Source organism: Pleurodeles waltl, chromosome 11 (assembly GCF_031143425.1).
Source record: "Pleurodeles waltl isolate 20211129_DDA chromosome 11, aPleWal1.hap1.20221129, whole genome shotgun sequence".
Lineage (NCBI taxonomy): Eukaryota > Metazoa > Chordata > Amphibia > Caudata > Salamandridae > Pleurodeles > Pleurodeles waltl.
In genome coordinates, this window is record NC_090450.1 from 698529437 (window position 1) to 698546440 (window position 17004).

The window sequence follows — 17004 nt, forward strand, 5'->3', positions numbered from 1 at the left end:
ACTCTTGGAGGACTATAAATACAGATGAAACATGCCCTTCGTTTGAATATTAAGCACCCTGCATGGTGGGTTATCAAGGCCTTCCCCTAGAGGTGGCTTACTAATATTACAAAGGAAGGCTTTATCCTTGCAAAAGGGCTTGTTTTGTCATGTCAAGCAAGCAGGTTTAAGGTCGCCTAACTAGGCTGCAGTAGCAGGCCTAGGGTCATGTTTTCACCTTGTCACTGCAGTGGTGGCACAATTAAGTGCTACAGTCCAGTAGTGACATATAACTTACTACCCCCGGTTACCTCTTGTACCATACAGGGAGTGCAGAATTATTAGGCAAATGAGTATTTTGACCACATCATCCTCTTTATGCATGTTGTCTTACTCCAAGCTGTATAGGCTCGAAAGCCTACTACCAATTAAGCATATTAGGTGATGTGCATCTCTGTAATGAGAAGGGGTGTGGTCTAATGACATCAACACCCAGTATCAGGTGTGCATAATTATTAGGCAACTTCCTTTCCTTTGGCAAAATGGGTCAAAAGAAGGACTTGACAGGCTCAGAAAAGTCAAAAATAGTGAGATATCTTGCAGAGGGATGCAGCACTCTTAAAATTGCAAAGCTTCTGAAGCGTGATCATCGAACAATCAAGCGTTTCATTCAAAATAGTCAACAGGGTCGCAAGAAGCGTGTGGAAAAACCAAGGCGCAAAATAACTGCCCATGAACTGAGAAAAGTCAAGCGTGCAGCTGCCACGATGCCACTTGCCACCAGTTTGGCCATATTTCAGAGCTGCAACATCACTGGAGTGCCCAAAAGCACAAGGTGTGCAATACTCAGAGACATGGCCAAGGTAAGAAAGGCTGAAAGACGACCACCACTGAACAAGACACACAAGCAGAAACGTCAAGACTGGGCCAAGAAATATCTCAAGACTGATTTTTCTAAGGTTTTATGGACTGATGAACTGAGAGTGAGTCTTGATGGGCCAGATGGATGGGCCTGTGGCTGGATTGGTAAAGGGCAGAGAGCTCCAGTCCGACTCAGACGCCAGCAAGGTGGAGGTGGAGTACTGGTTTGGGCTGGTATCATCAAAGATGAGCTTGTGGGGCCTTTTCGGGTTGAGGATGGAGTCAAGCTCAACTCCCAGTCCTACTGCCAGTTCCTGGAAGACACCTTCTTCAAGCAGTGGTACAGGAAGAAGTCTGCATCCTTCAAGAAAAACATGATTTTCATGCAGGACAATGCTCCATCACACGCGTCCAAGTACTCCACAGCGTGGCTGGCAAGAAAGGGTATAAAAGAAGGAAATCTAATGACATGGCCTCCTTGTTCACCTGATCTGAACCCCATTGAGAACCTGTGGTCCATCATCAAATGTGAGATTTACAAGGAGGGAAAACAGTACACCTCTCTGAACAGTGTCTGGGAGGCTGTGGTTGCTGCTGCACGCAATGTTGATGGTGAACAGATCAAAACACTGACAGAATCCATGGATGGCAGGCTTTTGAGTGTCCTTGCAAAGAAAGGTGGCTATATTGGTCACCGATTTGTTTTTGTTTTGTTGTTGAATGTCAGAAATGTATATTTGTGAATGTTGAGATGTTATATTGGTTTCACTGGTAATAATAAATAATTGAAATGGGTATATATTTTTTTTTGTTAAGTTGCCTAATAATTATGCACAGTGATAGTCACCTGCACACACAGATATCCTCCTAACATAGCTAAAACTAAAAACTACTTCCAAAAATATTCAGCTTTGATATTAATGAGTTTTTTGGGTTCATTGAGAACATGGTTGTTGTTCAATAATAAAATTAATCCTCAAAAATACAACTTGCCTAATAATTCTGCACTCCCTGTATGCTAGGGAAGTACTATAAATTTGCCAATTGGGTAATTAGCCAATTGTGAATGGCCCAGTGCACTACAAAGTTTTAAAAAAAAAAAAAAAAAAACACACAGCAGTGTTAGTCCAAAAACTAAAATGGGTTATCTTACAAAAAGGGATCCTTACTTACACTAGGGATTGGGATTAAGATAGTCTATAAAAATAGCTTCTTCATGATACAAAATAAAAAAGCCAACCTCTGCAGTGCTTTAGATGTCAAATACTGCTCTGTGTTTAATTCTGCTATTAGTGATTATTATAATTCTTTTCTGGTACCAGGCAAATGCAAATAAGACTCATGGATGAATATAAAGGAGACAAAAAAATGTAAACTGTAGCACTTGTATACAGTAGAAGTTTAGAGTTCAAACATCATCTCAGCACCCGGGATTTCATTGTTCAGTAATAACTGATTCACAATACATGGCCTGCTCCAATTCTAGAGACATTCTGCTCAGACGCACCCTCTTGGGAATTTAGCTGTGGCTGAAAGTAAAGGAAACTGTTGCCACTGTAGAAAGGTTTTTGTCATAAGGAGGTTTCATTAAATGTCAGCCTTTTGTTTTAATAATATTTACAGGTAAGATGCCATTACTGTAAGAAAGTCTTCTGATAGAATATCCTCCTTATAGGAATATCATCCACTGGCAGAAAATTCAAGAGCATTTTTTGAGAACCATTATTCATGTAAAGGACATTCTAATAACACCGTCTTTCACTAGACAAATGTACATTAAAAAATATCTGTCCTCACATGTCATTCCTATAAAATCCTCTTCTACTATCAGGGCCTTTTTTGAAAGACCTACTACAATAATAACATTCTTACAATAATTTATTTCACTACGAAGACATTATTATGAGAACGTTTTCCATTACAAAAACATTTTCATGAGTTAACCTTCCATACGATAATGACATTCCTAGTAAAATGTTTGTAGAAGCTGCTCTTGCTGTAAAGATAAACAGACATTTCTAGTAAACACAACCTTTAGTTTCTAACATCAGCTAGTGCCTGCATTTTGCAGGTACAGGCTGCACAGGAGACTCACCGAGACTGCACAGGCAGCTCAGAATTGAGCACACATGCCGGTATGCTAAACTGCTCCAGGAAGAGCTTTAGACGGTAACAACGGTCAATGGCATTGACGAAGATAATGGTTTTCCCTCGCACCAGTGACAGCTTAAGCAGAGTGTACAACAGCAGGAACTTGTCTTCCTCCTCACACTGAATCTGGTACTGGGTGAGCTGCTTACTGTCTGGTAGCTGAGACTCCTGCAACTTCAATGTCACCTAGAGTTGGATAAAAAAAAAAAAAGCATGAGGACAATATTGGAATACTGTGGCAGAACTAAGGAAGGTGCAATTTGCTGGTCAGTACTATGCACTTTCATCTATTAGGATGTGCCTTCCAAGTGAAGAGACGCTCTCAGATGGTGCCAGAAAATAATCAGAAGGAGGCGCATCTTTCCAGAACTGTACTCCATAAAATGCTAGAAAGATGCAATCAAACAACACTATTTCTTTGTTTTTTGAGCAGTTCTTCAAAAAACAATGTCTCATGCTTCAAAGTCCTAAAATAACCAAATATAAATGTGCAATCTACCAACATGTCTGCTGCAGAGATCTCTGTGCAGTCTGAAAATCACTGGTTCAGTTTGTTTAAGCTCAACAAAATCTGCACTAGTGTGCTCAGAAAAAGTAACCCCATTTCTTTACTTTGCTACAAAACAGCTATTGGACACAGCATGCAGGTGCAACCACATAGTCCAAAAAGACACAATAGTTAAACAGAGATCGAAATACTCCATTAAGCACAGTCATGTGCCTATAAGCTCTTTAACACACAGAGGAAGGAGACATGCACAGGGATTCCCTCACCGGGTTGTGCAGCACAAGCGCCTTCAGTGCTTGAACATCCTCGTTGAAGGTGGCAGACATGAGGAAAGCCTGGTAGATCTTTGGGAATTGACTGAAAAACAAGAAAGGGTTATATTCTACCTCAAATAAAAGAGAAAAAGGGTAGCTTGCCCAACACAGCCCCTCCCTTCTCCCTTTTCTGCTTATTGAACTTGTTCTCAGAATGCATTTTCTTAGAGAAGTAGAATCCAGCAGACCAGAAAATGTGTAAACTAATGGGGACAAACAAGAGGATATGAGTATTTGAGCCTTTGGAGGATTGGGTATAAGAGAGAGGGTGGCCGGGCAAACCCAGGGTCACTGTTCTACTATTTACCATTCTCTGAGTGTGGAACAGTACATAATTCTTGGTGGTGGTTACTACATTTAGGGTCTTTTGCTTTGAATAGCTAGCCAGGAGGTTTCTTCTCAAACTCGGGCATGTACATCTGGTGTAACCATTCTGAGCCGGTACAACCATCATTAAAAAGGATAAAAAGACATATCTGTGAGAGCACCAAGATTAACAGACACCAATGGAAGTAGGGCATTCTTAAAAGACATCAAACTTTGCACCAACCCCACAACAGACTCACGAATACAATACTACACAAGTGTAACACCAATGGATTTTTCAAAAAGAAAAAGGATAAATTCAGAAAGAACACCGTTAATTAACTAAATTACACACCAACTATTCTGCACGCACCCAAAAGATTCACTTCATCCTTCTCACCCTCTTGGATTTATTACCTCAACAGTGAACTCATCTCAAATGAAGCACTCAAGCAATCCCTAATATAGCAAATGCCTCCCTAATTTAATGCACCTTCATCTTCATGATGCTTTAGAATGTCTAACGTCATCGTCAACAACCATCTGACCTCTCATTTGCCATTTCTGTGAAATACTGCTTTAAAGTTGTTTTCCATCTGCACAATCAACTCAATCATAGGAACTTTATTCTTTATTATCAGTAAGGATTCTGACAACAGTGCACTACAGACATAAAGCACCGAAAATAGCAACCCTTACATCCTCTTAATCTGTTGTCATCATTCTAGAGTTGATCATGAAGGCATACTGAAAACCCCCTCTAAAAGAATGGGATATGGCAAACACCATCCTGGAAGGGATGGTACCTTAAGCTTCAATTCTGCTACCACTACATTAAAGTATTTATCTCTTAACATATGCAAACATCAAGATGGGCAAGTACACTGACAATATGCTGTGCTACTTGGAAGTCTGAACTACCACGATTGCCTGAAAGACAAACTACACACCATCTAATCTTAGATGTGAAAGTTTACTTAAGGCCGATCCTCCCTGAGCATTGATTTCATCCTCATCGCCAACAGCAAACTGCTCTTAACTATGATGATTGGCAGACTCGAAACCAAACTCACAGAGTGTCATATCACTCCATTTCTCCATCAACAGAAACCTCAAATTTCAATACAAACACAGGTGCAACGGCTCAAGCCCGGAAACTGCTTTCATGACTTTTCAGAAAGAAGGAATTATCTTCCAGACACAGGCACTCAATTCTTGTACAAGCTTTGGTCCTCTCCAACCTGAACAGCACTATAGCCATGCTCACGAAGACACTTATCTAGCAACAATTAAGAGAATCCTACATACTGCTGCCAGACTCAAATGACCCAGGATGTCCCACCAGACCACTCACAAGGTGCAAGATTTTAAGTGGATTCTGCTTTCCACTCACATAACCAATCAGTAGAAAAAAACAGATGTTCTTAGGACATACAAGACAATAGAGCAAGGCTCTCTGGTTTACATGTCTTAACTTCAGGCACTGCCATTGGACTTTCAATCACTTGAAGTTTAGGCTTGTATTAAGTCCACAAAAATGTTAAGTTACCATATATTAATACCTTAACACAATTTAGAATGTCTGAAATTGAGTTTTAGAACTGAACACTAGTCTTGCTTTGAGATACAGGAAAAAGCTATACATGGGACAAAGTTGGTTGCGTAGCCACAAACCAATGCTCCTCTAATGGAGAAGGATTTGCACAATGGAATCAGCATCTATTTGAAGTTAATCCATCTATGGAAACCCAGATCCTTGAGGTGGTCTGGCCTTTATGGAAATTTAGTGATTTTGCAAGAGGCTATTAAAGCAAGGCACGGTCACAGTAAGCTGGTCATGTAGTGGTTTCAAGAAAGAACATTTTAAACACACGACTTGGTAGAAAGGAATTCTGTGATGTAGCTTGAGAGGTTAAAAATAAAGAAGATGGGAAAAGATTAAGAAAAAACTAAGAAATGTTGCAACAACTGTTAAAAATGGAAACAAGCATTGGCACTGGTCTGGCTTTAAATGATTGTTGTATGGTAATGTGAAGCATTCCCAGACAACTAGAATGGGAATGTTACGTATGTGGGTGGAAGCAAAGAACTGTAGAATAATATTGGTCTAGATTAAAATGTCGGGTGACAATTGCGCTGTCAAGCCAGATCTAAACATCCATGTAGGTCAACGACTGCCCTCCTTCCATCTGAGCTGCTGCCAGAGAAAAACACCATAAACTATCTGGTTATCTAAGGCACTTTAGTAGCATTACAGTGTCATGTCTGTGCCCCTGAAAGTTCGAGCTCAAACCACTGGATAAATAAACAAAATTATCACAGCACTTTTTTGTAGAAGCACAATATTCCGGCCAAATCGAAACATTTAATCCTGGCTTCCAACATGTGGGTGCAGCCAAAGTTCCTCTTTAGTGATACTGATATAATTGTCTGGTGACAGCTGCACTGTCAAGCCAGACCATACAAACATGCATTCTAACATTACGTTTCATCTCATAACTCAAGTTTGTAATTAATAACATACTCCATATTAAAGAGGGGTACTGTGAATAATTCATCAATACTAAGTAATGCAGATGCTTTCCACCAGGTGCCCATGGAAGGAAAAACCCTCAACAGGGGCAAGAAATGTATGGTCTCTTAATGCTTGTGCATCTACCCAGCACAAGACCAGTAACATGCAAAGAATAGTTACACAGCACAGTCAGTTCTCTCTTGCCATCTGTCCATCCCCAACAACATAACCTCACCACAGCAGGCTTTTCAGATCCTCTTCAAACCCGAAGGAGAATAGTAAATCTGCCTCATCAATCACCAGCATCTCCAGTGAGTCCTTCAAACATAGGTTCTGGTGCTTCAGGTGAGAAAGGATACGGGACGGAGTACCTACTACTATGTCTGGTTTCTCCATTAGAACAGGCCTGTAAAAGACAAAAAGAAATACTGGCTCAATTTAGGAGTCCCTAAAAAGGAAAGAGAAACTGATGCATAGCAGCACTGTAGTATGAACGGAGAACAAGGGACAAGCTGTTGCAAGATTGTTAGTTCTTCCTAGCGAGACCCCATCACAATCTGATGAGGTGCCTCATGGCCAGCAAAACTGCAATGCAAAGCACACATATAAGAAATGTTCACAGATTTCCTGTAATAGAGAGAGCGAGTCATATGTCAGACAAGGTTGGAATATAGGACTCTTTTTTCAGATTACCAGACATGCCCTGGCTTGTCTGGTATCCTGGGTTACTGAAAAATCATTCTGTGTCCAAAAACTTGATATCAAGCACAGCTTCAGCACACTGCAACGTTAAATGTTGCTGTTCACCTCAAGATTAGTTTAATAAGACACAAAACGTGGTTACCACACAAAGCAAAGACAAACAGAAACACCAATAATTTCTGTATAAGCTCTGTAAAAGTTTCACTGAGAGCCTCAAGTGTGGGTCTCAGCGAGCATCGAGTAATTCTCCACATCCGCCAATATGGCGTTCCACTATTCTTGGATGCAGTGAACATCCCACAAGTCTCTGCTAACTATTACATGGCCCATTTCAATGCCTGGCCCCCTCCTATAGCTGAACCGTCCTCCCTCGTAGCAAAAAAATAAATAAAAATACATCTTACATTTGTTGGTCCCATCCCAAAGAGTGGATATGAAACCCCGATATACCTGGAAGAAATTAAAGTGGCAATTGCCTCAATGACCACTGGCTGCACTCCTGGCACAAACAGGTTTCAAGAAGGGTTTTCCAAGTGCTACTCTCTCTGTTAGACCCTCAACTACTGTCATAAATAGAAGGGTGGTGTTGATGGGTAGGATGCTCTATGATAGGAGAGCGAGCACCATTGAGGTGATCCTCAAACCTGGGAGGGATCCAGCTGACTGTTCCTTTTACCGCCACATGTCCTTAATAAATACAGAAACATAAATTCTGACCAAGTTATTGACTAAATGGCTGGACAAAAGTTATTCAGTTGTTGGTTCACACATCAGAATGGCTTAATCACCAGGCTGCAACCAGGGATTGCATCCACCATCTACAGGTAATTTTGTTTCAAATGGGGAAAATGAAAGAAGAAACTGCCTTGGTGTTAAATGACTGAGAATGCTATTTAGTCGGTCCACATTATGTTCCAAATTCTATATAAATCAAACTTGGGTCCTTCCATTCCTGAAATGACATTGTATACTGTACCGTGAATCTGGGGCCCGGGTTGAAGTTAACAAATTGATGTAATCCCTTTCTTGATTAAAAGGGCACCAGAGAGGGATGCTCTCTCTTTCCCCCTTCTTTTTGCAGAGTGGATGGATCATAGCTCAAGAAGACAGAGTGTCACTCCAAGCTGTTCAAAACGGTGTTGTTACCCTGCTTCCTAAATGAACTCCAAAACTGTCTAGGTATAGTAGCCATGTCCCTATTTACTGAGTAAGTTCCGTTGGGCAGCTGCTCAACTTTGGGTCTCTTTAACCAAATGCAGCCAGGCTGCACACAATGGAGTGCTGGGCATTCTAGGCATCTATTTATACTATAGGGCCTCTAAACTTGTGGTGATAAAGGACTGGATTTTTGTCTTCCAAAATAACCCGGCCTACAGAGTAGATGAGATTATTTGCACTCAAGAGCCCTTGAAGCGATGTTGTAAGGCTTAAGGAATTCTGGAGCCCTCTAGAGTCACACTCTTGTGTTGGCACAGGGTACTCAAACATAATGTGTGGTTTAAACACATTACGTATGAAAAATTGCTGTGGCACAGTTTTTGGCACCCTCACATGGCTGTGTTGGAGGGCTTCAAAGCCTGGGACGCTATTTGTATATCTAATGTTGGTGATGTCTGGTTGTATGGTTGCATTAAGTCCTTCAAACAATCGTTGGACAAATACAATCTGCATAACTCTGTTCTTTCGGTACTTACAAATATGCAATGCATTATCACAACACCTCCTGCCCACTTTGAACCCCCTCAAATCAAAAAGTAGTTATTGAGCGGTGGGGATTTTGTGATGGTGCAAAGTGGTTATTTCTACCCGTCCCTTGTTCGCCTATTTTGTTTTGAGCTGTGATGAACAGGATTATATATTAGGTTGTTGTATATAATCAAATAATACAAATAATTTTAAAAAATGTTTAAGGAAAATGTGGGCCTCAGCTACAACAGTGTGAATGCAAATAAAGACCGGCAGAGGACAACATGAAGGGAAAAAAGATCTTCATTTCTGTACAGTAGACAGGGCTCAGAACGGCCTTGCATCTTCCTCCGCTCCTAGATTCTCTTTGCATGCTTCCTGTAAGTGTATACCAAGTACCTCACAAAGCTTTAACCGGCAATGCCGGTAGGGTACGGCAGCTCCAGCTAAAAAGCAGGATAAAAATATTCCTCTTGCATTTGGGTACGTGACTTTCATAGGCAAAAGCAGCGCAGGAGTTCGCTTGGAGAAGAAACAAGGACAATATGTTCAGAACATACCTAAACACAGGCAATTGGGTTAGGGTGACATTGACCCCCACACTGACAGACAAGATACTGGGGGAAGAGAAAGACTGGAATGATTAACATAACTAAACAAGGACAGACTGAGACAGCAACATAATGAGTCCAGCGCATATTCTAGCACAGATAGGGAAACACCACTTGCAGAGGGACACTGGGACAAGGAAACAGGGACACTGACCTAGGAAACTGGAAGAGAGAAACAGGGAAAACAAACCTTGGGAGACGGGAAAAGTGAAACACAAACATTGGGATATGGAAACAAGGACACTGGGAGAGCAAGACAGGTAATCGATCCATACTAGAGCTAATATACTAACACAAAGTAACATAATATTTATGCACTTTAATTTTGGGGTATTCGTATTAAACTTTTAAGTGCGAGTGTCAGCAGTGTGTCAGCTACTTACCAACACTAGGGAGGTATTTAAATACCCCTCTGGTGCAGAGGGGGCCATTTTTTATTTTTTTTTTACATCAGGCAGCTTGGGAAGAGCTTCCCGAGAAGCCGGTTTTCATTTTTTCTTTAATGACAATCAGCACACAGTGTGCGCTGACCTCATTACAGGAAAGTGAAAGTAAAACGAACCAATAGGCGTGTTTCATTTTCACTGAATCGGTGCTCGGGGCATATCTCAGCCCTCAAGCACTGATAGGAACGGATCAAACCTGGGTCAATGGGAGACCTTGGCAAGGGCTCCTACTGACCTTGGTTTGATCAGTTCCTGTTGCGTGCACTATGCTCAGCCACACAAGTGGCACTCGCTGCTGTCGATGCTGTCCCTCGCATCCGCCGCTCCACGGCGGGTGGGAGAGCTTTCTCCTTCCTGGCGGCCAAGACCTGGAACTCCCTCCCCACCAGCCTCAGGACCACCCAGGACCACTCCGCTTTCCGGAGACTCCTAAAGACCTGGCTGTTCGAGCAGCGATAACCCCCCCTTTTTCCCCTAGCGCCTTGAGACCCGCACGGGTGAGTAGCGCGCTTTATAAATGTTAATGATTTGAAGTGCAGTAGCATTTTAAATGGGCCTAAGTGGAGTAACACTGGGTAGCAGGAATTTTGTGGATTCCGGAAGTTTCCATAAACAAACTAAGCGAAATGTGTGATTTCAGGCAACGTTTGAGCTTTGTAGGGCACTGTGTTAAGTGAATCTCAAGGGATCCACAAAAGGAACACTACCCTGAAATTTCCTGGTTGTCTAGTTTTCTAACAGATCAATGGTTCATAGGTTGGCTTGGGTGGTGCTACAGCAAGGCCCTAAATACTGCGGCTACCCCTATTGCTCACATATCAATGTAGAATTGTAGAGCCTTTTGTGTTGTGGGCTTGTGGGCCACCACAGAAGTGAGGTATTGTTTGTATAGAGGCCATGTGGGAACTAAGGGTGGTAGTAAATTTGTGGCTCCCCGCATATTACAGATATTTCCGTTATAAAAATGAGGTAAAATGTGTGCTTTTTTTTACAGAAGATTGAAGTTTCAATGGCAGGTTAGAGCCACGCAAGTCACTCCACCCTGGATTCTCCCAGGTGTTTAATTTTCAAAAATGTTCAAGTTTGCTAGGTTTCCCTAGATCTGGGCCGAGCTAAGGCCCAAAATCCAGAACTACCCACACTGGAACAAAATAGGTCAGTTTTCAGTGGAAAAATGTGATGTATCCATGTGTATTTTGGGGGGGGGCTTCCTGTCACGGGCACCAGGGGAGCATAGAAAACATTTGCTATTACCAATTGCATTTTGCTGCATTTGAACCTTCCAAGTGTACGTCACTGTGTTAATAATTGTTTTTAAAAAAAAAAAAAAAAAAAAAAAATACCCCCCCCAAAAATCATATGCTAGCACACAAATTCAGAGATGTACAAATAAGCATTGCTTCTAAAGTCCATATCTTGCACCTGTTTCAAAAATGCACAGGTTTCCTCAATACACATTTTTCACTCTACATATTTTACCAACTGACTCGGTCTATACTCGGTCCACACTTAAAAACCGTTGTACAGTGCAGCTCAGTTGTTAGGACTGGATACCTTGGGCTCTTGAAGAATCTACAAATTATATATATCCCTGCTACCAGAAGGGTCTGGCAGACAATGATATATTGATTTGTAAAATCGGCCATCGTGACAAAACGTTACAGATGAAAACCACAAAAGGCGATTTTTTCCTATTCATTTTCAATATTTCTTTACTTCAACCATAGGTTTCTTTGGAAAAACATAAAGGGATCTACACATATGGACCCCTTGCTGAATTCGAAACTTTGTCTACATTACAGAAATCTACAGCTTTCCTGGATCACCCATAGGTTTCACACTGGTGTCCACCGCAAACTGGAAGTAGACTGAGACCATAAAAATAGGCACCTTTCTGCAAAATGTTAAAACTGTGGTAAAAAAAATGTCTTTTTTTTTATTTAAGTCTGGATATTCCTGAAAGCTGGGAAGATAGTGGCTTTGATACAGCAAACCGTCGATGACATTGTTATGGGGGGAAAAAAAAAAAACCAGAAACTTTTAGTTAGAGCACGTTTTCCTTATTCCCTCTCCACCCCACCCCAAAAAAAAAAAAAAAAAAAAACACACAAAATGTAGCTATATTTTGCATATTTTCTCTGTTTCCTCCATGGAATCCACAATTCCTGATAACCTTTAGAATCCCTAGGGTGTTGGGGAAAAAAAGGACGCAATTTTGGCTTGGATACTTTGTGTAGGGGAAAAAGGTAGGGGAACTATGAACAAACTACCCCAAATAGTCAAAGGGCTCAGCACATAGCTGAAGCCTAGCTGTTAAGGGGGTAGGCACATAACCTTGACAGGCATTGCATCAACAGTAAAGGAGCTGATGGATGGAAGGCAGCTGACAAAGCCTGTCCTTTTCATAAAAGGCTTCTACACTGGAGAGATTCAGCAATGTTAGCAGACAACTGTCACCTTATGGTGCGTAATGTAACAGGATGGTTTCAGTGAATCTCAGAGAAGTTTCCTCAAGTCTCAGAGGTGTGGGGGAAGAGTACATTCCAGACAGTGGTGACAGTTTCAGTCCTTTCATGAATCTCAGGGAGCATTCTTCAAGTCTTAGATGTAGGGAAGAGAGTACATTCCAGACAGTGGTAACATAAGAGTGGCAGGATAAGCAGCACAACTCATTGTTTTTAAGCAGTCAAATGGCAAGCAAACTCAAAGAATGCTATCTTAAACAACAATCATCAGATTAAAACACCAAAATTTCCCCTTAGGTCGCACCAGGAATGGGTGCTGCAGAAACTTACCTCTGTGCAGAGAGGTCAACCTGACCTGAAACGTCAGCCACCCGCACGTCCCGGGCACAGTACTGAGTCAGCTGACGAATCATTTGCTGAACCTGCTGACCCAGCTCCTTGGTAGGGACCAGGATGAGAACTCGCACTGTCTGTTCAGTGACCACCTAGACAGATCAGATATAAGTGAGGTTAGCATAAAACAAGAAAGGGAACAAAGAATCTGAGGCACAGAAAGCAAGAAAAGGATGGAAGGTCAAGTGTGGAAGGGGAAGAAAACACCTTTCAGACACTATAAGCCCTCTTTTAATTAACAAAGTTATTACTTCCATGGTACTGAAGAAAGGTTGAGCACAACCACTCAATCCCCTGGTCCCTGCATACCTGACTTTCTAGAGGTTATAACACTGTGACCCTCGTACAGGCTAAATCCTATCATATGGCATGCTCCACAGCTCATTCTGTGTCACGTTATTTATTCTCCCTTCACAACACCCGGAGCAGAATACTCTGTGGCCAGGACACACAGGCCAAGACATGCACTAATCATTCTCCTTACAGGTGTGCCACTTTAGTCAGGGACATCTTAAGGATTTATGGGGGCCGTTGGCAAAACATAAATTGGGGCCCTCTGCTCAAAAAACAAAATAGCTCTGAATTGGTTATGCATTTCAGGCTCACACTGGCACTTGGTCTATCTGCCAAAAAAAAAAAAAAAAACCTTTGCCTATGCCTTAAAGTGCCTCTGATTTCAGTCACACGTTTCCCATCCGCATCGCCTAACTAGGTCTACCACAGTCCTATAATCAGTGAAACAAGTACTAGCCACAAGACAGACCACATACCCCTGACTAAACCAAGTGCTAGGATTTGAGTATCCCAATGAAATACTACAACCTTCAATTCCACTGTATCGGACCTCCAAAATAGAGAAAAACAAACCTGTAAGAGTTTTTCAAAAGAAAAAAGGTAAATGCACCAACAACTCTTCAGTAAACTAAAGGATTAATAGAAACAGTTACTCATTAGCAGGTATACCTTGGTTGACTAATCACTTGCTGAGTATCAGGGGACAAAAGGTAGTAAATATTAACCCCACTTAGGACAAAAGAGCAAGATTAACAGATTTTAGAGTTGTAAAGAAATGGCTCCCTGTTGCAGTTACCCCCCACTTTTTGCCCGATACTGATGCTGACTTGACTGAGAAGTGTGCTGGGACCCTGCTAACCAGGCCCCAGCACCAGTGTTCTTTCACCTAAAATGTACCATTGTCTCCACAATTGGCACAACCCTGGCACCCAGGTAAGTCCCTTGTAACTGGTACCCCTGGTACCAAGGGCCCTGATGCCAGGGAAGGTCTCTAAGGGCTGCAGCATGCCTTATGCCACCCTAGGGACCCCTCACTCAGAACAGACACACTGCTTGCCAGCTTGTGTGTGCTGGTGGGGAGAAAATGACTAAGTCGACATGGCACTCCCCTTAGGGCGCCATGCCAACCTCACTGCCTACGGCATAGGTAAGTCCCCTCTATAGCAGGCCTTACAGCCCTAAGGCAGGGTGCACTGTACCACAGGTGAGGGCATAGGTGCATGAGCACTATGCCCCCACAGTGTCTAAGCAAAACCTTAGACATTGTAAGTGCAGGGTAGCCATAAGAGTATATGGTCTGGGAGTCTGTCAAAAATGAACTCCACAGCTCCATAATGGCTACACTGAATACTGGGAAGTTTAGTATCAAACTTCTCAGAATAATAAACCCACACTGATGCCAGTGTTGGATTTATTAAAAAATGCACACAGAGGGCATCTTAGAGATGCCCCCTGTATTTTACCCAATTGTTCAGTGCAGGACTGACTGGTCTGTGCCAGCCTGCTGCTTAGAGACGAGTTTCTGACCCCATGTGATGAGGGCCTTTGTGCTCTCGGAGGACAGAAACAAAAGCCTGCTCTGGATGGAGGTGCTTCACACCTCCCCCCTGCAGGAACTGTAACACCTAGCAGTGAGCCTCAAAGGCTCAGGCTTCGTGTTACAATGCCCCAGGGCACTCCAGCTAGTGGAGATGCCCGCCCCCTGGACACAGCCCCCACTTTTGGCGGCAAGTCCAGGAGAGATAATAAGAAAAACAAGGAGGAGTCACTGGCCAGTCAGGACAGCCCCTAAGGTGCCCTGAGCTGAAGTGACTCTGACTTTTAGAAATCCTCCATCTTGCAGATGGAGGATTCCCCCAATCGGAATAGGGATGTGCCCCCCTCCCCTAAAGGAGGAGGCACAAAGAGGGTGTAGCCACCCTCAAGGACAGTAGCCATTGGCTACTGCCCTCCCAGACCTAAACACACCCCTAAATTCAGTATTTAGGGGCTCCCCAGAACCTAGGAAACTAGATTCCTGCAACCTAAGAAGAAGAGGACTGCTGAGCTGAAAAACCCTGCAGAGAAGACGGAGACACCAACTGCTTTGGTCCCAGCTCTACCGGCCTGTCTCCCCCCCTTCTGAAGAAACTGCTCCATCGACGCTTTCCCCAGGACCAGCGACATCTGAATCCTCAGAGGACTGCCCTGCGCTAGAAGGACCAAGAAACTCCCGAGAACAGCGGCCCTGTTCACCAAAGACTGCAACTTTGTTTCCAAAGGAGTAACTTAAAGACAACTGCGTTTCCCGCCGGAACCGTGAGACTTGCAACTCTGCACCCGACGCCCCCGGCTCGACTTGTGGAGAAACAACACTTCAGGGAGGACTCCCCGGCGACTACGAGACCGTGAGTAGCCAGAGTTGCTCCCCCTGAGCCCCTACAGCGACGCCTGCAGAGGGATTCCCGATGCTCCCCCTGACCGCGACTGCCTGACTATATATGCTATTGTGATTATTCAAAGTTCCTAAAGTACTTACCTGCAATACCTTTCATTTGAGATATTACATGTAAAACTTGAACCTGTGGTTCTTAAAATAAACTAAGAAAATATATTTTTCTATACAAAAACCTATTGGCCTGGAATTGTCTATGAGTGTGTGTTCCTCATTTATTGCCTGTGTGTGTACAACAAATGCTTAACACTACTCCTTTGATAAGCCTACTGCTCGACCACACTACCACAAAATAGAGCATTAGTATTATCTCTTTTTGCCACTATCTTACCTCTAAGGGGAACCCTTGGACTCTGTGCATAGTATTCCTTACTTTGAAATAGTGCATACAGAGCCAACTTCCTACAAGAGTGAATCAACATTAATTCACAATTTAAATAAATAACTTAGTATCTTGATTTAACTGGACTCAACCTTCAGAGAACTAGCCTCGGTGTCAGGCATACTGCCCTTGTTTTCGGTCTCCAGGAGCAAAGTGGGCACAGTGATTGCAGCGCTCTAAAGGCATCTTCAACCCCGATGCGCAGGCCTCTCCTGGGCCAAGAGCAGACCCGCCTGAGCCCAGACGAGGCTGGCCTCCCCATCCTGGCCTGTGGTTCTTAAGGCTCTCCGTCTCACTCCTCACTATAAACAATGGGCCTTGGTTATGAGGAGGAGGAAGACTGCCAAAGTCGATGACAGTTGACTCTGCAAAACCACTGGTAAATTAATTAATAAAAAAATACAACAAAAAAAACAAAAACAAAAACTTTTTAATACGATGCGCTCGATTGACATTGAAATCTCAAATGCCAAAGAAAGACTGAGGCCAGTACAACAGCCCGTTTGGAATAAAATCACCAACGATCATGCAAGATCTCTCTCTGTAGCCAGTGTTATTAGCACAAATATAAATCTAAGTCTCCTTTGAACCTGCAATTATTATAAATTTATCACTTTCTGCCTTTGAAAATCACCCACCATTTAGGGGAAGAAAAATGGATCAAAACAAAAACAGATGCTATGGAGTTTAGCTTGGGTATAATGTCCAATGGAGTAAGGGGGCACCCCACTGCAGTACGATTGCTGGCGGGACTTTTTCTAGGTGCTAATTAAAATCTTTTTGGTCCTGATGATGACCCTCATATAAGAATTAAATAGGGTCGAAACATCAACAAAGATACTAGTGGGCTGTTTTTAATCAGCCACAAGTCTTGTACATATGTTTTGTATATAACACTTGTGCACTTTAGTTCACTCTTTTCACATTCACTGCACCCTTGGATCACCCTAATTGCGA

General features: G+C 42.7%; 1 protein-coding gene across 1 annotated transcript in view; it reads right to left on the reverse strand.

Annotated features, from left to right (window-relative positions):
- DDX56 (DEAD-box helicase 56) overlaps positions 1–17004 on the reverse strand; it is a 125008-nt gene that overhangs the window by 71255 nt on the left and 36749 nt on the right. Inside the window, exons 3-6 of the mRNA XM_069214263.1 lie at positions 12875–13029; positions 6870–7040; positions 3766–3856; positions 2936–3177 (exon numbers count right to left, since the gene is read on the reverse strand). Of these exons, the coding sequence (XP_069070364.1) occupies positions 2936–3177; positions 3766–3856; positions 6870–7040; positions 12875–13029 (659 nt within the window). The remainder of the gene's footprint in view (positions 1–2935; positions 3178–3765; positions 3857–6869; positions 7041–12874; positions 13030–17004) is intronic.